At 46.1% G+C, this 21,752-nt stretch overlaps 1 protein-coding gene across 1 annotated transcript; it reads right to left on the bottom strand.

Annotated features, from left to right (window-relative positions):
* Nucleotides 1–8,088: 8,088 nt before the first annotated feature.
* Nucleotides 8,089–8,623, bottom strand: LOC104668117 (60S ribosomal protein L29). The gene is given in 2 exon segments (XM_010370753.2): nt 8,089–8,490; nt 8,493–8,623. Coding segments are annotated over 2 exon segments (465 nt in total). The 5' UTR covers nt 8,605–8,623; the 3' UTR covers nt 8,089–8,137.
* Between the last annotated feature and the right edge of the window lie 13,129 nt (nt 8,624–21,752).

Genomic DNA, 21,752 nt, shown 5'->3' with positions numbered 1-21,752 from the left:
ATAAGGTGTGTATAAAGCACCATTTATGGTAAGCTTATTGATATGGTTTGGCTCTGTGTCCCCACGCAAATCTCATCTTGAGTTGTAGTTCCCATAATCCCTGCGTGCTGTGGGAGGGACCTGGTGTGAGGTAATTGAATCATGGAGGTGGTTTCCTCCCATGCTGTTCTCATAATATTGAGTGAGTTCTCATGAGATCTCATGGTTTGATAAGAGGCATCCTCCTTTGCCTGGCACTCACTCTGTCTCCTGCTGCCCTGTGAGGAGGTGCCCTCTGCTATAATTGTAAGTTTCCTGAGGCCTCCCTAGCCATAAGTAACTGTGAGTTAATTAAACCTCTTTTCTTTATAAATTACCGAGTCTTGGGTGTTTTCACCATGTTGCCCAGGCTGTTCTTGAACTCCTGGGCTCATGTGATCTGCTATTTCTTCATAGCAGTGTGAGAACAGACTAATACAATTATCCTTCCTCTACTGAAATGCTTCTGCATCTTTGTAAAAATCAGTTGCCCCTGCTTGCGTGGGTCTATTTCTTATTCTCTACTCTTCTCCATTGATCACCGTGTCTATCCCTTTGCCAGTACCAAACAGTCTTAATTACTGCACTATTAGTAAGTCATTATGTCATGCAGAGTGGTTCCTCCCACTTCATTTATTTTTTCCAGAATTGTGTTAGCGATTTTAAGTCTTTTGCCCTTCCATAAAATTTAAAATAAGCTTTTCTACAAAAACCTTGCTGGGATTTTCAGAAGAATTGAGTTAATCCTATAGATCCATTTGGGGGAAAAAATCTACATCTTTATGCTAAGTCTTTCAATCCATGAACATAGTATAGTGTTTCTTTTATTTAGGGTCTCTTTGATTCTTTTCATCAACATTTTGTAGCTTTTAGCATACAGATCCCATATATGTTTTGTTACATTTATACCTAATACTTCATTTTCTTGGGAGAGACTGTAAACAGTATTATTTTCTTTTTCTTTTTCTTTTTTTTTTTTTGAGATGGAGTCTCACTGTGTCACCCAGGCTGTAGTGCAGTGTGGCACAATCTCAGCTCCTGCAACCTCTACCTCCCGGGTTCAAGTGATTTTCCTGCCTCAGCCTCCTGAGTAACTGGGATTATAGGCACCCACCATCATACTCGGCTAGTTTTTTGTATTTTTAGTAGAGATAAAGGTTTCACCACGTTGGCCAGGCTGGTCTCGAATTCCTGACCTCAAGTGATCCATCGGCCTTGGCTTCCCAAAGTGCTAGGCCTGAGCCACTGCTCCGGGCCACCACTCCCTTTCTATTCTGCACAGCCCTGGAGGAGGTACTAGGTCTTGTTTCTGTCTATTCCACCATAAGAACAGGTTTCCTACCGCAAAGGGCATTTGCATTTAAAAGGAGACTGGGATAGAGAGGCTGAAAACCACACCAGGGGGCTGGGTTTCCCCTCCATCTCACAGGAAGCTGGGCCTTTGGGATAAAATAGTAAACACACTTGACTATTTTTATCTCTGGACTGAAGCCCTGCCCTGCCATGTGCTGCATGGCCCTGAATTGCCCCATTCTTTGCTGCTGCTGTCCCCATTCTATCACGCATTGGTTGGGTTTTCCATAAACCCACTTTACTGTTTCCTTTGTTTCTCTGGATTTCTGTCTCCATCTCTGGCAGAGAAATGGCAGGAATGGGATATCCCAGGTCTCAATGTCTTACAATTTTGGTGAATGGACTTTTCTCAAACTGATGTAGGATATGATAAATTCCTCTTCAAAGGTTCTGGCCTATAAATTGTTAAGTACAATGAGTTCTGAGATTCTCTCCAAAGAACCAATGAATCAGTATGTTCAGCTCCCCTATTCTTTGTTCTTCATTTTAAAGTTTAACTTCCTTGTTCTGTTTGTTTCCTTGCCCCTAGTTTCAGTAAACAAGCCTCTATCCTAGCCTCTATCACCTGCTCTGTCCTGAGTTACCTCTGGTCACCTGCTCTGTCCTGTCACCCCTGGTCACCTGCTCTGACCTGAGTCAACCTGAGTCACCTGTTCTTTAACCATACTTCCTGCCAAACTACTCACTCCGGCACTCCAGCTGGTACCCCTGCTATCTTTAAAATAGCCAATCAGAATTAGCTTAGACTGTGCGGTCCGACCCTAGCCAATAGGGGAACAACACAGCAGTAGCGGTTGCCTGCGTCAGGGATAAGAACCCTTTCCCCTCTCTTGTTCAGGTGTGCTCTCGCCATTGCTCCATCCGTGAGATGCACCCTTCTATGGAAGTAAAATTGCCTTGCTGAGGAAATTTATGTTCAAATGCTATTTCTTTTGCAGCACCAAAAATTTATTTCTAACACTGACATCAAGAGAGTGCCTGTAGCAGGTGCTGGGCTTAAAGGAGGCCATCCCAGGTGTCAATCATCCCATGGCCCTGTAGCCATCTGGCCCAATGCTCAACCCTCCCTCTACCAGTGAGTTGCGAGTGCTTACATCACGGTGCTCCATGACCCTTTGTGCTGTGCCCTAAGGATTGGGCATATCGGTAGTAAAGACTCATTAATTGGTCTGTTTACAAAGCGATATTACCTTGCACTATTCAGCTTACTCAGTTTAGAAGGTGGTTGTGAGGCCTGGCGCAGTGGCTCACGCCTGTATCCCCAGCAGTTTTGGAGGCTGAGGTGGGCGGATCATGAGGTCAGGAGTTCAAGACCAGCATGACCAACATGGTGAAATCCCGTCTCTCCTAAAAAATGCAAAAATTAGCCAGGTGTGGGTGGTGTGTGCCTGTAATCCCGGCTACTCAGGAGGCTGAGGCAGGAGAATCTCTTGAACCCAGGAGGCAGAGGTTGCAGTAAGCCAAGATAGCACCATTGCACTCCAGCCTGGGTGACGGAGAGAAACTCTGTCTCAAAAAAAAAAAAAAAAAAAAAAAAAAAGAGAGAGAGAGAAAAAGAAGGTGGTTGTGAAAAATGAAAGTGTTTTCTCTGTTCATGTATTCATTCAAATGTTGCCATGTCTGCTATAGCACTCTTAGGCCCTAGGAATATAGAAATGAATAAATTATGGTTCCTACCTGGATGATCTCATAGTTTAATGGATGAGACAGAAGCACAATTATTGTACATACACTATGTCAACTGTTACCATGAGTACGCTCATGAATTGCCACTGGGACGTGTGTAAGAGGAGGGAGACAAGGGAGGCTTCCCAGAAAAGGGGATGTTAAACTGACCTCATTCAGCCCCAGGCCACCTGAGCAGAAAGTGCCCACATGGTCATATTCCAATGGTACTTCTCTGCCTGAATATGGGGCAAATAGTGGAATTTGCCAGTAGACAGTGGAAGAATTAATAAAAACTTTTAGGCTGGGCATGGTGGCTCATGCCTATAAACCCCAGTGCTTTAGGAGGCCAAGGTGGGAGGATCACTTGAGGCCAGGAGTTCAAGGCCAGCCTGGACAACATAGCAAGATCTCATCTTTACAAAAAATAATGCTAAGCTGGTTGTTGTGGTGCATGCCTGTAGTCCCAGCTATTCAGGAGGCTGAGGTGGGAGGATGGCTTGAGCCCAGGAGGCTGAGGCTACAGTGAGCTGTGATCATGCCACCATACTCCAGTCTGGGTTACAGAGCAAGACCCTGTCTCTAAAAAATTTGAAAATTAAAAAAATAAAACTCTTATTATAAAAGATTGTGTTTCATGTTTTGAAGGAGTTTCTGAAATATAAAAAAACCATAAATAATAAGGTAACTAGCATGCATACCCTGTTCCTCAATTCTTGAATTTAAACCATTAATATTTCAGATACATTTTTAAATATTTAAAGGAGTTAGAATAATATAATAAGGATGAAGTACCTTTTCTATTTCTCTCCAGTTTCAATCTCTTCTTTTCCAGAGGCAACATTATCATAAATTTGGTATGTGTTTGTCTACTCTATTTAAAATGATTGTATCACGTGCTTCAATGAATGTCTCTATATGATATTGCAAAGTATCCTCTCATGCATTTTAAATGTTTGTAGAAGTCCTATGTTATGCATAGCATAGCATCCTAAAGCTTGTCTTTTAATTCATCATCATGATTTCAAGATCTAGTTATTTTGATATATTAACTTATTAATTTTAAATGCTGTAGAACATTTTCAGTTGACTATTTCAGAATTAGTCTATACATTTTCCTACTGATGGACATTTTGGCTGTTTTCTCTTACTCTCTCTCTCTCTCTCTCTTTTGGCTTTTACCAACAATTCTGCAATAAGCACTGTTTATAACATATCCTGATGGAAAACTGCAAACAATTTTAGACTCTTGGATATGTGCAACACCAGATTATGCCATTTGGCTCTCCAAAGTGATTGTACCAGTTTTACATTTCACTTTTTAATGCCTCTTGATATTAAACATCTGGTATCGTCAGACTTTCTGAGTTGCCAGAAAGTCTGGCAATGAAATTGTACCTCATCGCCAGCTGTGTACTGGAACTGGTGTGGACTGCGTGGAAGAACTGGCTGTGTGCGTCTCATTCCAACTGTGGGTTCAGTGACTTCACGAGGTTAGTCTGAAATTGGCTGTGGTGGGAGCATTTACATCACGGGAATTGGCACACACTACAAACCGGTTTTTCCCTTGGAGAGCCAGTTGTTAAGCATTTACCAGCTCACCGTGGCCAACTCACTGGGCTTCCTCAGTCCACCTTCTTCCCATGAACTCATCTCACGTGACTCCCAGGTTACAGATGGATGAAAGTCCTGTTTGTGGCTGAAAGTTGTAACAAGCGGAGTTGTGCCAACTGTTGATGTAGGGCTTGACAAGTCCTCAGCTGCATTACTGTTCCACACTGAAGGGGGCACAGGCAAGAGAATCTCTGGTAAGCAAAACTTTTAAAAAAACATAAAACCAAAAACCTCCCCCAAAACCTTTAATTTTTTTTTTTTTTTGAGTGCAGTGGTGTAATCACAGCTCTCTGAAGACTTGAACTCCCTGGCTCAAGCAAGCCTCCCACCTTGGCCTCTCAGCTAGCTGGGACTAAAGGTGTGCACCACCACACTCAGCTGATTTTTAAACTTCTGTAAAGACAAGGTCTCATTATGTTGCCCGGGCTGGTCTCGAACTCCTGGCCTCAATCAATCCTGCTTCAGCCTCCCAACTGCTGGGCTTGCCGGCATGAGCTACTGTACCTGGTCTCATATTCTTTTTTTTTTTTCTTTGAGACAGAGCCTTGCTCTCTTGCCCAGGCTGGAGGGCAGTGGCGCGATCTCGGCTCACTGCAAGCTCCGCCTCCCGGATTCACGCCATTCTCCTGCCTCAGCCTCCCGAGTAGCTGGGACTACAGGCGCCTGCCACCACGCCTGGCTAATTTTTTGTATTGTTTTAGTAGAGATGGGATTTCACCGTGTTAGCCAGGATAATCTCGATCTCCTGACCTGGTGATCTGCCCGCCTCGGCCTCCCAAAGTGCTGGGATTACAGGAGCGAGCCACCGCGCCCGGCCCTCATATTCTTTTTTAAAACTCCTCTTCACTAATGAAACTCTTCTGCAGATTTATTTTTTTCATTTAACAATGTTTTCTGGTTTATTGTATAACGTATGTTGTAATCTACTTTTATGTTTTTTGAAAGTGGAGAGTACTCCATTTTATGGATATACTACAGATAATGCAATCAGTCCCCTATCAATGAACATTTGGGTTGTTTACAGCCTTTTGTTTACACAAAAATGTTATAATAGATAGACTAATACATGGGTCATTTTGTATTTTTGCTAACATATAGTTAGGATAGATTCTTGGGGGTAGAATTTCTGAGTAACGTGTAGCAGATTAAACAATAGGTTTATGGAAGTGTAATTTACGTACCATAACGTGCAACTATTTTAAGTGTACAGTTCAATGATATTTAGTAAATTTATATGGTTCTGCAACATGACCACCATCCAGTTTTAGAGCACTTCCACCACCCTCAAAATTTTGTTGTGCCTGTTTCTAACACCAAACTCAGATAATTATTGATCAGTTTACTGTCTTTGAAGTTTTGCCCTTTCTGGAAATATCACATAAAGGAAATTGTCCAATAGGCAGATTTTCATGTTGATCTTCTTTGACTTGGCATGTTTTTGAGTTTCATTCATAGTGTTTAATGTCTGCTATGGTTTGGATTTATGTCACCACCCAAATCTCATATCGAATTGTAATCTCCATTGTGGGAGGTGGGGCCTGGTTGGAGGTGACTGGGTCATGGGGGCAGATTTCCCCCTTTGGTGCTCTTCTCGTGATGCAGTTCTCCTGAGATTTGGTTGTTTAAAAGAGTGCAGCTCTCCCTCCTCTCTCTTCCTCCTGCTCTGGCCATGTAAGACCTGCCTGCTTCTCCTTCGCCTTCTGCCATGATTGTAAGTTTCCTGGGACCTCCCCAGCCATGTGTCCCATACAGCCTGAGGAACTGTGAGCTTGTTAAACCTCTTTATAAATTACACAGTCTCAGGCATTTCTTTATAGCAATGCAGGAACAGATTAATACCCGGTCTCACTAGTTCATTCCTTTGTATTGCTGAGTACAGTCTCCTGTGTGTCTACATCACAATCTGTTTATCTGTTCATTGGTTCATGGACATTGGCACCATATCCAGTTGGAGGCTTTTGTGAACAAAGCCGCTATGAACATTTGTGTTTATCTCTTTGTGTGCACACGTTTTTGTTTGTCTTGGGTAGATACCCAGGAGTGGAATTGCTGATTCATATGATAAGGTTTACGTGATAGGTGTAAGCTTAACATTTAAAGAAATTACCGAACTGCTTTTCAATTTTGTATTCCCACCCATGACATTTGAGAGTTTTCATTTCTCCATATCCTTGCAAATTGACAATCTTTTTGATTATAGCTCTTCTAATAGATGTTAATGGTAACTCATAGTGGTTTTAATTGGCATCCAACTAATGGCTAACAATACTTGTGCATGTATTAGCTACCTATATACCTTTTTGATGGAATGTCTATTCACATATTTTATTTAGGTTTTTTCTTTTTTTGAGGCAGGGTCTTGCTTGGTCACCCACACTGGAGTGCAGTGGCATGATCTTGGCTCACTGCAACCTCTGCCTCTCAGGCTGAAGTGATCCTCTCACCTCAGCCTCCTGAGTAGCTGGGACTACAGGCATGTGCCACCATGCCTGGGTAATTTTTGTATTTTTTGGAGAGATGGGATTTTGCCACATTGCCCTGGTCTCAAACTCCTGGGCTCAAAAGATCCACCCACTTTGGCCTCCCAAATTGCTGGGACTTATATGCATGAGCCACTGTACCCGGCCCTTTACTTTTTTTTAATTGGGTTGTTTGTCTTCCTATTATTGAATTGTAGAAGTTCTTTATATATTCTGGATACAAGTTTGTTTGTTTTTTTTAATCACACATGTTTTGGAAATATCTTTCTCTCAGTCCTTTTTTTTTTTTTTTGCTGGGGGAGACAGGATCTCACTCCTGTCGCCCACGTAGGAGTGCAGTGGCACACTCATGGCTTATTACAGCCTCTTGACCTCCTAGGCTCAAGTGATCCTCCCACCTCTTTTTTTTTTTTTCAGATCTCATTATGTTGCCCAGGATGGTCTCAAACTCCTGGGCTCAAGCCATCCTCCTGCCTCAGCCTCCCAAAGTGCTGGGGTTGCAGGCCTGAGCCATTGAGCCCACTCTTTCCATTTTCTTTTTTTTTTTTTTGAGACAGAGTCTCGCTCTGTCGCCCAGGCTGGAGTGCAGTGGCCGGATCTCAGCTCACTGCAAGCTCCGCCTCCCGGGTTTAGGCCATTCTCCCGCCTCAGCCTCCCAAGTAACTGGGACTACAGGTGCCTGCCGCCACGCCCGGCTGGCTAGTTTTTTGTATTTTTTAGTAGAGACGGGGTTTCACTGTGTTAGCCAGGATGGTCTCGATCTCCTGACCTCGTGATCCGCCCGTCTCGGCCTCCCAAAGTGCTGGGATTACAGGCTTGAGCCACTGTGCCCAGCCTCTTTCCATTTTCTTTTTTTCTTTCTTTCTTTCTTTTTTTTTTTTTTCCTGCCTCAGGTTTATTTGTACAAACAGCACAGGAGGACCACAGCGCCATGCAGGTGGCAGCCCGGAGGTGGGGGTGGGGGGTCGCACCAGTCCTTCTGTCCTCACGTTGGCACACAGAGATACCTACTCTGTAGCCTTTGTAGTGGCCTGGGCACCTTTGGGAGCCTGAGCTGGAATTGAAGCTGGAGCTGCAGCCTGAGCCTTGGTTTGATCCTTGGCCTTGGCCTTTGGCCGGCACAGCCGGAGCCCCTTGGCAATGCGAGCATGAGCACGCTTCCCAAGCTTGGGGTGGGCAATGTAGGCAAGTTGATCAAGCTTGCGGCTGACACCCTTTGGGATCTTGGGCTTAACCTCCTTGGGCTTTACGAGGGCCTTGACAGCCTCGGCACGTGCACTCATGGCCTTGGCATTGTTGGCCTGCATCTTCTTTAGGCCCTTCTTGTTGTGCTTCTTGGTAAAGCGCATGTTCCTAAGGACTTGGGGTCCACCCCCTTAAGAGATTCGTATCTTTGTGATCGGGGTTTCTTGATACCATTTCTGTGCCATTTTCGGGACTGGTTGTGTGTGGTGTGGTTCTTGGACTTGGCCATGTCTGCACCTTTAGCCGCGGCTCCCCTTTCCATTTTCTTAATGGGGTTTTTGAAAAGCAAATATTTTAAATTCGGATGAAGTCCAGTTTATCTCTTTTTTCTATTATAGATTGTGCTTTTGGTGTCGTATCTAAGAAATTTCTGCCTAACTAAAGGTCACAAAGATGTTCTCCACTGCTTTTTTCTAGCTGCTTTATGAATTCAGCTCTTACATTTAGGTCTATGATCCATTTTGAGTTAATATTTTACAAAGAGCGAGGTCAGGGTTGATGTTTCTTAGTATTTACAGCATAAGAATATTCAATGGTTCCAGCACCACTTGTTGAAGAGACTATCCCTTTTCCTTCTAATGGCCTTGGCACCTTTGTAATAAATCAATTGATGATATATGTGTGTGTCTATTTCTAGACTCTCATTTCTTCCTGACCTCTTTACTTCTAGCCTTTCAGTGGGTTTTAAAATATCCCAGGGGGTAGAGCCCTTTGAAAAATTATTGATCTCTTTTACTGTTTATTATGTTTATTATAATCATCTTTTTTTGGGGGGAATCTGGCCCAAGTCCCCTGAAGGCTTGGGTTAGGTTAAGTGCATGAAAGTGTCCAAGGTTGCCTTTTGAAAGTGTTTTCATTATTCAGTACCTCCCCCATGCCAATTTGCCAGGCCTCATGTGTCACTAGGCACATTTCTTTTCTTTTCTTTTCTTTTTTTTTTTTGAGATGGAGTCTCGCTTGTCGCCTAGGCTGGAGTGCAGTGGTGCAATCTCAGCTCACCTGCAATCTCCACCTCCCGGGTTCAAGCAATTCTGTGTCTCAGCCTCCTGAGTAGCTGGGATTACAGGCGCCCACCGCCATGCCCAGCTATTTTTTTTGTATTTTTAGTAGAGACGGGGTTTCACCATCTTGGCCAGGCTGGTCTTGAACTCCTGAACTTATGATCCACCCACCTTGGCCTCCCAAAGTGCTGGGATTCCAGGTGTGAGCCACTGCGCCCAGCCATCGCTAGGCACATTTCTTTAACAATGAGCGCCTCCCCTGCTGGGCACAGTTTACTGAGGAATCTTAAGTCTGGGACTAGGCTGCAAGCCCAACCCATCTCCCACTGGTTTCATCTGTTCCATGAGATTCGTGGGGCCCTCATGGCCCCCTAGAGATGCCCCAACATTGCAGCAGCACCAGCTCAGGAACCTACCCCATGCTGACAATCTAGAGAGGTGGAAGATTCACCATGAAGTCATGAGCATGCATGTTTAAGGCCATTACAATCCCGTTTTAATTAAATTCAGTCTCCAAGTATTTGGGTCTTTTTTTTTCTCCCCCCGCGCCCCCCCCCTTTTTTGAGACGGAGTTTCTCTCTTGTGGCCCAGGTTGGAGTGCAGCAGCGCGATCTCAGCTCACTGTAACCTCCGCCTCCCGGGTTCAAGCAATTCTCCTCAGCCTCCCTAGTCGCTGGGATTACAGGCGCTCACCACCACACTCATCTAATTTTTTGTATTTTTGGTAGAGACGGGGTTTCATCATGTTGACCAGGCTGGTCGTGACCTCAGGTCATCCGCCCACCTCAGCCTCCCAAAGTGCTGGGATTACAGGCCTAAGTCACTGTGCCCGGTCTAGTATTTGGGTCTTTCCTTTCTGTCCTGGGTGGGTGAGAAAAGGACTGGTTCCCACCAATCCTTCATGCACCTTCCCCAAAGCACCCCCCATGGCTGACAGTGGAGACGCACATGTGCACAAGCAGCCGTAAGCGCTCTGTGAGAGGAGGCTGATGAAACACAATCGAGGCAAAGCTGTGGCCCAGTGGGAGAGCAGGTGACTTTCAGGGCGGGTTGCGGGTGGTCAGGATGGAAAAGGCTTCCAAAACCTGATGTTTGAGCTGGGTTTGGCCAAAAAAATAGGATAAAGGAGGGAAGAGGATTCCGGGCAGAGGAAGCAGAATTGGCAAACCTACCCAGGTTTGGACCAGCAGAATGTAATGGAGGAGTTTGGAATGAGGGTGAAATTGTTGAAGCCAAAGCTGGGAGCAGAGGGAGGCTGGGGTTCAAGTGAATGCATCTGTTCTTGAGACTTCATCCCATCTTAATTTAAAAAAACATTAATTTTTAACATAAATAGTTAATTTTTAGAGACAAAGTCTCGCTCTGTAGCCCAGGCTGGAGTGCAGTGGCACGATCACAGCTCACTGCAGCCTTGAACCTGGGCTCAAGCCATCTTCCTGCCTCAGCCTCTAGAGTAGCCAGGACTACAGGTGTGCACCACCAAGCCTGGCTAATTTTTTATTTTTTGTAGCTATGGAGGTCTCACTATGTTGTCCAGGCTGATCTTGAACTGCTGGACTCAAGTGATCCTCCTGCCTCAGCTTCCCCAAGAGCTGGGATTACAGGCATTAGCTACCGCATCTGGCCATTTAAATTTTTTTTAAAAATTGTGGAAAATACATGTAGCATAAAATTTAACATCTTAACCTTTTTTTTTTTTTTTTTTTTTAGATGCAGTCTTGCTCTATCTCACCCAGGCTGGATTGCAGTGGTGTGATATCGGCTCACTGCAACCTCCGTCTCTTGGGTTCAAGTGATTCTCCTGCCTCAGCCTCCTGAGTAGTTGGGATTACAGGAATGCGCCACCTCACCCAACCACTTTTTGCATTTTTAGTAGCGACGGGGTTTCACCAAGTTGGTCAGGCTGGTCTCGAACTCCTGACCTCAGGTGATCCACCCATCTTGGCCACCCAAAGTGCTGGGATTACAGGCGTGAGCTACCGCACCCGGCCCCATCTTAACCATTTTGAGTGTGGAGTTCAGGAGTGTTGATTCACATTGTTGTGCAACCATCCATTCATCTCCAGAACTTTTACACCTTGTGATCGTGAAACTCTTCCCGTTAAACACTCACTCTCCCTCCTCCCTTCTCCCTGGCAACCATCATTTTACTTTCTGTCTCTATGAGTTCGATAACTCTAGCTGCCTCCTATAAGTGGAATCATATAGTATTTGTCTCTTGGTGAATGGCTTATGTCACTCTGCATAACGTCCTCAGGGTCCATCCATGTTGGAGCAGGTGTCAGAATTTATCTCCTTTTAAAGGCTGAAAAATATTCTATTGTATGACAGACCACATTTTGTTCATTCATCCATCTGTTCATGGGTACCTGGGTCTCGTCTACCTTTTGACTCTTGTGAATAACGTTGCTATGAACATGGGTGTGCAAATATTTTTTTGAGATCCTTTCATTTTTTTTTTATTATACTATAAGTTCTGGGATACATGTGCAGAACATGCAGGTTTGTTACATAGGAATACATGTGCCACGGTGGTTTGCTGCACCCATCAACCTGGCATCTACATCAGGTATTTCTCCTAATGCTATCTCTCCCCTAGCCCCCTGCCCCATGACAGGCCCTGGCATGTGATGTTCCCCTTTCTGTGTCCATGTGTTCTCACTGTTCAACTCCCACTTAGGAGAACTTGCAGCGTTTGGTTTTCTGTTCTTGTGTTAGTTTGCCGAGAACGATGGTTTCCAGCTTCATCCATGTTCCTACAAAGGACATGAACTCATCCTTTTTTATGGCTGCATAGTATTCCATGGTGTATATGTGCCACATTTTCTTTATCCAGTCTATCATTGATGGGCATTTGGGTTAGTTCCAAGTCTTTGCTATTGTGAACAGTGCCATAATAAACCTACATGTACATTCAATTCTTTTGAATATATACCCAGACATGGAATTGCTGGGTCATAGAGTAACTCTATGTTTAATTTTCTTTTCTTTTTCTTGTTTTGAGATGGAGTGTTGCTCTGTTGCCCAGGCTGGAGTGCAGTGGCATGATCTCAGCTCACTGCAACCTCTGCCTTCCAGGTTCAAGCGATTCTCCTGCTTTAGCTTCCTGAGTAGCTGAGATTACAGGCATGCACCACCATGCCTGGCTAATTTTTGTATTTTTAGTAGAGACGGGGTTTTGCCATGTTGGCCAGGCTGGTCTCGAACTCCTGAGCTCAGATGATCCGCCCACCTCGGCCTCCAAAAGCGCTGGGATTACAGGTGTGAGCCACCATGCCTGGCTACTCTGTTTACTTTCCTAAGGAACTGCCATGCTGCTTTCCACAGTGGTCGCAGCTTTTACATGCCCACCAACAGGGCACAAGGGTTCCAATGCTTCCACATCCTCACCAACACTTGTAATTTTCTGTTGTTTTCTTTTAGAGTAACCATCCTCATGGGTATGTTCACTCCAATTTTGATAAAAGAACATTGACCTCTGAGTCACCAGATTGTGAAGACTGGCTCCAGTTAATGTTTTTATGCGAATGAACTCCACGGAGGTGGGGCCGGGTTTGACACTTGGGACATTGACAAGTCAGTGAAGGGCATCTCCGGATCCTCAACCACCAGACTGTATTTTCTTCGCAAATCTGGCCAGCTTTGTCTTGTTTTGTCAGCTGTTGTTCTCACTCCTGCTGCTGCCATTCCTCTCACGACAGAAACACCCTTGTTTCCTGCCTTCTGCAACTGCAAAAGAAAATCGTCTATCACAGAGAGAAGGTATAACAGAGCAGACAGGGTGGACGCATTGGCTCATGTCTGTAATCCCAGCACTTTGGGAGGCAGAGATGGGAGAATCACTTGAGGCCAGGAGTTTGAGACCAGCCTGGCCAACATAGTGAGATCCCATCTCTAAACAAAATTAAATAATTAGGCTGGGTGCGGTGTCTCATGCCTGTAATCCCAGCACTTTGGGAGGCCGAGGTGGGTGGATCACCTGAGGTTAGGAGTTTGAGACCAGCCTGGCTAACATGGTGAAACCCTGTCTCTACTAAAAATACAAAAATTAGCCAGGCATGGTGGTGCACGCCTGTAATCCCAGCTACTCGGGAGGCTGAGGCAGGAGAATCACTTGAACCTGGGAGACAGAGTTTTCAGTGACCTGAGATCGCACCATTGCACTCCAGCCTGGGTGACAGAGCAAGACTGTGTCTCAAAAAAAAAAAAAAAAAAAAAAAAAATTAAAGAATTAGCCAGGTGGGGTGGTGTGTGCCTGTGGTCCCAGCTACTCAGGAGGCTGAGGTGGGAGGATCACTTGAGCCTAGAATGTTGAGGCTGCAGTGAGCTATGACTGCATCATTGCACTCCAGTCTGGGCAACAGAGCAAGACCTTGTCTCTTAAAGAGAAGGAGGGAGGGACGGAGGAAGAGGGAGGGTGGGGGGGGGGGGAGAGAGAGAGAGAGAGAGAGAGAGAGAGAGAGAGAGAGCGCGCGCGCAATATCAGACAAAAGCAAAGAAAAATGAACTCTTTCTGAGTCCTTACACTAAAACCTAGGTCCTCCCATTACCTTTCCTCGCCTTCTTTCTTTCTGTATGTGAAATCGTCTGGGCCTTTATCTCCCTTTATCAGGTTAGAGAGTGTCAGGCGTTCTTGACGAGCTCATGGGGCTGTTCTAGGGATCAAATGAGATTATAGATGGGCAAGCACTCAAGTTTGAAGTGTTATATCAATGTACAAGATTATTATTAATCTCTCATTGATCTCAATACAGAAAAAAAAAAGCCTCCTCCGCTGGGGTTTCCATGGCAAAGAGACGGCTGTGACTCTCATCTCCTCAGCCCTACCTCCTTTTCTCTGCTGAATCCAGCTCCAGTGCAGGTAATGCCATCATCGTCCTTGTGATTTATGACTGAGGAGACCTCGCTGTCAATCAGAGGTTGTAAGCCCACTCGGAATCGGGTGCATATATTTGTTTTGCTTGGCTCATTGAATGTTTTAAAAATATTTGTATTTTGTTGCCAGCATAGAGAAATCAGGAGAGTTACCAAAAAATAAACAAAATACAAAATTCAGGTTTCTGACATTTTGGGAAAAATGTGAAAATCTGAAGAGCTGGCCATGAGGGGCCTTTCCCCACTGGCTGTGCTTGCTCAAGGGGTTTGCACTGTGAGCCTGATGGGAATGAGAACCCCGCGTGAGTAAGGCAGGAATCAAACCCACCAGCAATCTCTTGAGGGTGTTTTTGAGCAACACTGAACAGCTTTAGGGAGTGTCTGATTTTGGTGTGAGCATGCACACGTGTGGGTGTGAAATTGAGTGTTCTTCCTGGCACCTGTAAAACCATCACCCCACGGATGTGGTCACTATCGCCACCTTCTGGTGAATTAAATGCTTCCAAACTCTTGGGAATGGTGGGGGGCGGAGAGTGCATGGCTAGGCAACAACATAGAGAAAGACTCAGGGATGTTGGGGTGCAGTGGCTCACGCCTGTATTCCGAGCACTTTGGGAGGCTGAGGCGGCAGGATTGCTTGAGGCCAGAAATCTGAGGCTGCAGTGAGCCATGATCACACCACTGCACTCCAGCATGGGCAACAGAGTGACGTCCTGTCTTTTTTTAAAAAAGAAAAAACAAAAAAAAGTCCAGCATGGTGGCACATTCCTGTAGTCCCAGCTACTGGAGGGGCTCAGGCAAGATGATTACTTAGAAAAGCTGCAATTCTAGACATAAGTCTGTAAAAATGTGTTTTTAAGAGAAAAAAGCCCAGGTGAACCTGAAGTGTAATCAAATGAGAGGCTCCAGGAGGATGAGGCTTTCTAGAAACCGGCACGTGAGATTAAAACATCCTGAATTTCACGGGGCTGGCTTCACTGTGTTGAAGATATAGAATTCCAGACGCAGTCAAACTCGGCTTTTTTTCCTCCTACTTCTGTGTACGGAATTGGTGGGTTCTTGGTCTCGCTGACTTCAAGAATGAAGCCGCTGACCCTCCAGGTGAGTGTTGCAGTTCTTAAAGATGGTGTGTCTGGAGTTTCTTCCTTCTGGTAGGTTTGTGGTCTTGCTGACTTGGGAGTGAAGCTGCAGACCTTCGTAGTGAGTGTTACAGCTATCAAAGGCGGCGCCTCTGGAGTTGTTCGTTCCTCCCGGTGGGTTCATGATCTCACTGGCTTCATGAGTGAAGCTGCAGACCTTCCCAGTGAGCGTTACAGCTCATAGATGTGGCGTGGACCTAAAAACTGAGCAGCCGCAACATTTATTGCAAAAAGCAAAAGAACAAAGCTTCCATTAAGCTTCCACAGCATGCACTGGAACCCCAGCAGGTTGCCTGCTGGCGCTGGTGGCTTGCTTTTATTCCCTTATCTGGCCCCATCCACATCCTGCTGATTGGTCCATTTTACAGAGAGCTGATTGGTCCATTTTACAGAGTGCTGATTGATCCGTTTTGACAGAGTACTGATTGGTGCATTTACAATCCTTTAGCTAGACACAGAGTGCTGATTGGTGCGTTTACAATCCTTTAGCTACACACAGAGTGCTGGACAGAAAAGTTCTCCAAGTCCCCACTAGATTAGCTAGACACAGAGCACTGATTGGTGCGTTTATAAACCTTGAGGAGCTTCCCACCAGTCCCATGTACCAGGGTCCTGCACACCTCAGCCCTTGGGCGGTAGGTCAATGGAACCAGGCCCCCACCAAGCAGGGGGCAGAAGCAGTGGGCAGCTCTGTCCAGGAAGCTCCCACTGGCGTGAGCCCCCCCGGGGTGGTTGGGGCGGGGCCCCTCGGGCATGGCGGGTTGTACTTCCACTGGTAACTTTCATCCATTCTCCGAATGGAGACTGGATTTGCCATGGTTTTTTGGTTCACTCTTATGCAAGGGACAGTCCCAGGTCAGTTTCAGAAGCAAAGCAGTCTCAAGCCAGGTGAGCAACACTGAACAGTTTTTCTAATTTGAGATGTTAATTAAAGCTCCGTGCTGGATTCGGCGTTAAATCCCCCTACTAGTTTGGGGTTGCTTTGGGCTGGAAGCCTGCAGAGGGCAAGGGGAGACTCAGCTGGTGTCTTCTGTTCTCGGTTCTGCTTCCTCCCTGCCCTCTGCAGCTTAAGAGAGAGGAGGGAAAGGGCAGCACACCATTGTGGATGTTGTCAGCGGACTCCGTCCTCTCTGAACGTGGAGATCAGATGTGCAGATGTCCCTCTGTCTTCTCTCTCTGCGGTTTTTCTCTCTCCCCACCTCCTCTCTCTTCCTCCTCTCTCCTTCTCTTTTTCTCTCTCCCCTCCCCTTTCTCTCTCTTCTCTCTCTTCCCCTCTCTCCTGTCTATGCCTAATCTTTCTCCTTGTTTATCTTCCTCCTTCTCTCTCTCCCCGTTTCTCTCTCCTTCCTCCTCTCTCCCTCCTTTCTCCCTCCTCTCTTCCCCTTTCTCTCTCCCTCCTTTCTCTTTCTCCTCTCCCTCCTCTCTCTCTCCTCTCTTCCTCCCCTCCCCCTTTTCTCCTTCTCTATCTCTTTCTCCCTCCTTTCTTTCCTTCCTCTTTCTTCCTCCCCGCTCTCTCCTCTCTTCCTTCTCTCTCTCTCCTTTCTCCCTCATCTCTCCCCTTCTCTCTCCCTCCTCTTTTTTCCTCCCCTCTCTCCTCTCTCTCCTTCTCCTCTCCCTTTCTCTCTCCCTCCTCTCCCCCTCTCTCTCCACTCTCTTCCTTTCCTCTTTCCCCCTTCTCTCTCTTCCTTCCCTTTCTCTCTCTCCCTTTCTCTTTCTCCTCTGTTTCCTATTGTTCCCCACTGTTTCTCTCTCTCTCCCTGCTGTCTTTCTCTCTCCTCTCTCTCCTTTCTCTCTCTCCCCTCCTGTCTCCCCCTTTTCTCTCTCTCCCTTCCCCTTCTCTCTCCCTGTCGTCTCTCCCTCTCCCTCTCTCTCTCCTTCTCCTTCTCTCTCCTTCTCCTTCTCTCTCTGAAACCAACCCAGTAGTCCCAGAGACAGTTGCTTGTTTTTTGGATAAACACAGAAATGGACCCATCTGGTCAATTTCTTAAAGCTTGAAACTTTCCTTTGTTTTATCTGAGTTCCTGTTTTTTTACACATAGTTGCATTTCTTCCGTGCTAAAGAAAGGTCTTTAGTGGGTCAGGAAGATGGATTTGAGGCTGAGCTCCCATCTCCGCTGCTGCACCCAAGTACAGCCTTCTTCATTGGCAACACTCATCGTCTCAGTGATTGGCTTTCTGTGCAGTGAGCACCAGGACCTAGACCAAACTCCCGGTGTTTTGGTAACATCTCTCCCCTCTCTCCTGCCTTTCCCTCTTCTCTCTCTCTCTCTCTTTCACTCCTTCCCTCTCCTCTTTGGTTCTCCCTCTTTCTCCACTTTCGGTGACTCTCCAGAGACTCCCTACTGGGAGTCCTTCCCCAGCAGTTCCCTTGGCAGAGGCAGATGCGTATCTCTTCTGGCAGTTGTTTCAGATCCTAATGCTACCCAACAAATCAACTCCAAACTTAGCAGCTCACAACAGCCTTTTATTTATTTATTTTTTTGATGGAGTCTTGCTCTGTCGCACAGGCTGGAGTGCAGTGGCATGATCTTGGCTCACTGCAACTTCTGCCTCCCGGGTTCACACCATTCTCCTGCCTCAGCCTCCCGTGTAGCTGGGACTACAAGCATCTGCCACCACGTCCGGCTAATTGTTTGTATTTTTAGTAGAGACAGGGCTTCGCCTTGTTGGCCAGGATAGTCTTGATCTCCTGACCTCATGATCCACCTGCCTCGGCCTCCCACAGTGCTGGAATTACAGGCGTGAACCACCGCCCCCAGCCCAACCATTTTATTTTGCTTATGATTTCATGGGTAAGGAAATTGGGAAGGGTTTGGTGGGGCTGTTCTTGTGCGGGGGCCCATCATGCAGTCACCAGCCCAGAGTGCTGGGGCTGCAGCATCTCCAGGCTGCATGGGGCTGAATGTCAAAGGTGGTGCACATGGAGGGCTCAGCTGGGCTGTGGATTAGGCGCCCACAGCTGGCCTCTCCCGACAGCTGGGCTCTGAGAGGTGTTCCAGGGACCGGCACTCATTACCAGAGAGCCAGATAGCCATGTCCTCAGACTCCTCAGGCACATAAGTCAACCAGCTGGGCGTCAGGACACATCACACATCTTAGGAATTGCTGGGCTTCCTTCCCCTAGGACTTTTCCTCTTGCTTTCCTACAATTTGCTACTTTCCAGCTATATAGAGATTTTTAAGCACTGGAAAGAGAAGTCTGTCCCTATTTACTTATTTATTTATTATTAGTATTTTTTTTTTTTTTTTTTTTAAGAAATAGAGACAGGGAGGCTGGGTGTGGCAGCTCACACCTGTAATCTCAGCACTTTGGGAGGCCGAGGTGGGTGGATCACCTGAAGTCAGGAGTTCAAGACCAGCCTGGCCAACATGGTGAAACCCCAGGTTTACTAAAAATACAAAAAATAGGCCGGACGTGGTGGCTCAAGCCTGTAATCCCAGCACTTTGAGAGGCCGAGACGGGTGGATCACGAGGTCAGGAGATCGAGACCATCCTGGCTAACACGTTGAAACCCCGTCTCTACTAAAAAATGCAAAAAACTAGACAGGTGAGGTGGCGGGCACCTGTAGTCCCAGCTACTCGGGAGGCTGAGGCAGGAGAATGGTGTAAACCCGGGAGGCGGAGCTTGCAGTGAGCTGAGATCCGGCCACTGCACTCCAGCCTGGGCACAGAGCGAGACTCCATCTCAAAAACAAAAAACGAAACAAAAAACACCCAAAAAATTAGCTGGGTGTGGTGGTGGGCACCTATAATTCCAGCTTGGGAGGCTGAGGCAGGAGAATTGCTTGAACCTGGGGGGTGGAGGCTGCAGTGACCTGAGATTGCACCGCTGCACTCCAGCCTGGGGCAGAGTGAGATTCCATCTCAAAAAAAAAAGAGAGAGAGAGAAAAAGAAAGAAAGAAAGAAGGAAGGAGGGAGGGAAGGAAGGAAGGAAAGAGGGAGGGAGGGAGGGAGGGAAGGAAGGAAGAAAGAAAGAGAAAGAAGAGAAGAGAAACGAGAGAGACGGAGACAGGCATCTCACTGTGTTGCCCAAGCTGGTCTCGAACTCATGGATTCAAGGTTCAGGCAATCCTCTTGCCTCAGCCTCCCAAAATGCTGGGATTCCAGGCATGAGCCACTGTGCCTGGCTCGGCTGCTTCAATTTTATCTTGGATAGCCGCTCTGCGTAAGAGAATTCTAGAAAGAAACTGTGCCCCTGTGAAGCAGGAAAGTGGCTCTTCTGTCCAGTCCAGTGTCCCAGCATAAGCTCTTTATGACTAAAATCCGAATCTAAAACCAGAAACCAGATTACTTAGTAAAATGCCATTAAATACAATTTGGGGTACATGTCAATATCTTCTAAGCCCCTTACCAAGCTGTTCTGAATCCCCCCTCCAGCACTGTTAATTGTCCCCTTCCCTCCCCAAACCCAGCAAAGCTTGGCTTATAGTGGGTGTCTTTGCCTCCCTGGCTTTTTGTGTCTAAAACTGAACCGTGCTACTTCAGCGTTGTTGCAGAATTCCACCTGGGTTTTCCCCCACAATTTAGTCACTGCTTAAGGACTAAGCCCTGTATTTTCTTTTTTTAAAAAAACTTTTATTTTCACTGCAGGGGTACATGTATAGGTTTGTTATGTAGGTGTATTTGTCCATTTTCATGCTGCTGATGAAGACACACCCAAGACTGGGGGCCAGGTGCGGTGGCTCATGCCTGTAATCTCAGCACTTTGGGAGGCCCAGGCAGGTGGATCATGAGGTCAAGAGATCGAGACCATCCTGGCTAACATGGTGAAACCCTGTCTCTACTAAAAATATAAAAATTAGCTGGGCATGGTGGCACACACCTGTAGTCCCAGCTGCTCGGGAGGCTGAGGCAGGAGAATCGCTTGAACCCAGGAAGCAGAGGTTGCAGTGAGCCAAGATCACGCCACTGCATTCCAGCCTGGCGACAGAGCAAGACGCCATCTTAAAAGAAAAAAAAAAAAAAAAAAGACATACCTGAGACTGGATATTTATTTATTTATTTATTTTACTTTAAGTTCTGGGACACATGTGCAGAACGTGGAGGTTTGTTACATCAGTATACATATGTCATGGTGGTTTGCTGCACCTATCAGCCCGTCATCTAGGTTTTAAGCCCTGCATGCATTAGTTATTTGTTCTAATGTTCTCCCTCCTCTTGCCCCCACCTCCCAACAGGTCCCAGTGTGTGATGTTCCCCTCCCTGTGTCCATGTGTTCTCCTTGTTGAACTCCCACTTATGAATGAGAACAAGCGGTATTTGGTTTTCTGTTCTTGCATTAGTTTGCTGAGAGTGATGGTTTCCACCTTCATCCATGTCCCTGCAAAGGATATGAGCTCATTCTTTTTTATGGCTGCATAGTATTCCATGGTGTATATGTGCCACATTTTCTTTATGTAGTCTATCACTGATGGGCATTTGGGTTGGTTCCAAGTCTTTGCTATTGTAAATAGTGCTGCAGTAAACACACATGTGCATGTAAGAATGAGTAATTTATAAAGAAAAAGAGATTTAGTGGGCTCACAGTTCCATGTGGCTAGGGAGGCCTCACAATCTTGGTGGAAGGTGAAAAGCGTGTCTTACATGGTGGCAGACGAGAGAGAATGAGAGTCAAGCAAAAGAGGAAACCCCTTATAAAATCATCATATGTTGTGAGACGTATTTACCACCATGAGAACAGAAGGGGGGAACCACCTCCATGATTTGATTATCTCCCACTGGGTCCCTCCCACAACACGTGGGAATTATGGGAGCTACAATTCAAGATGAGATTTGGTGGGGACACAGCCAAACCATAGCCACAGGTAAACTCGTGTATGTACCCAAAGGAATATAAATCATTATACCATAAAGACACATAGAAGTCCTTCACAGTGTGCAACTTTCAGAGGCTATGGGATAGGGCCACTTCCCAGAAAGGAGAGGGCAAAGGAACTCCTGGTGGAGAGGGGATCAGAGAGTGGATCTGACGATGTTTAGGTGATGTCACGCATATGTTCATTGCAGCACTTCTCACAATAGCCAGGACATGGAATCAACCTAAATGCCCATTAATCATAGACTGGATAAAGAAAATGTAGTACATATACACAACATAGAATACTATGCAGCTGTAAAGAAGAATGAGATCATGTCCTTTGCAGGGACATGGATGGAGTTGGAGGCCGTTATCCTTAGCAAACTAACCCAGGAACAGAAAACCAAATACCGCATATTCTTACTTATAAGTGGGAGCTGAATGATGAGAATACGTGGACACAAAGATGGGAACAACACACACTGGGGCTGGCCATTCTTTTCTTTCTTTCTTTTTTCTTTTTCTTTTTCTTTTTTTTTTTTTTTTGAGACAGTCTCTCTCTC

The sequence above is a fragment of the Rhinopithecus roxellana genome, chromosome 6 (assembly GCF_007565055.1).
Source record: "Rhinopithecus roxellana isolate Shanxi Qingling chromosome 6, ASM756505v1, whole genome shotgun sequence".
Taxonomy (NCBI): domain Eukaryota; kingdom Metazoa; phylum Chordata; class Mammalia; order Primates; family Cercopithecidae; genus Rhinopithecus; species Rhinopithecus roxellana.
Note: the sequence above shows the minus strand (reverse complement) of the source record. Positions and strands in the feature narration are given on the sequence as shown.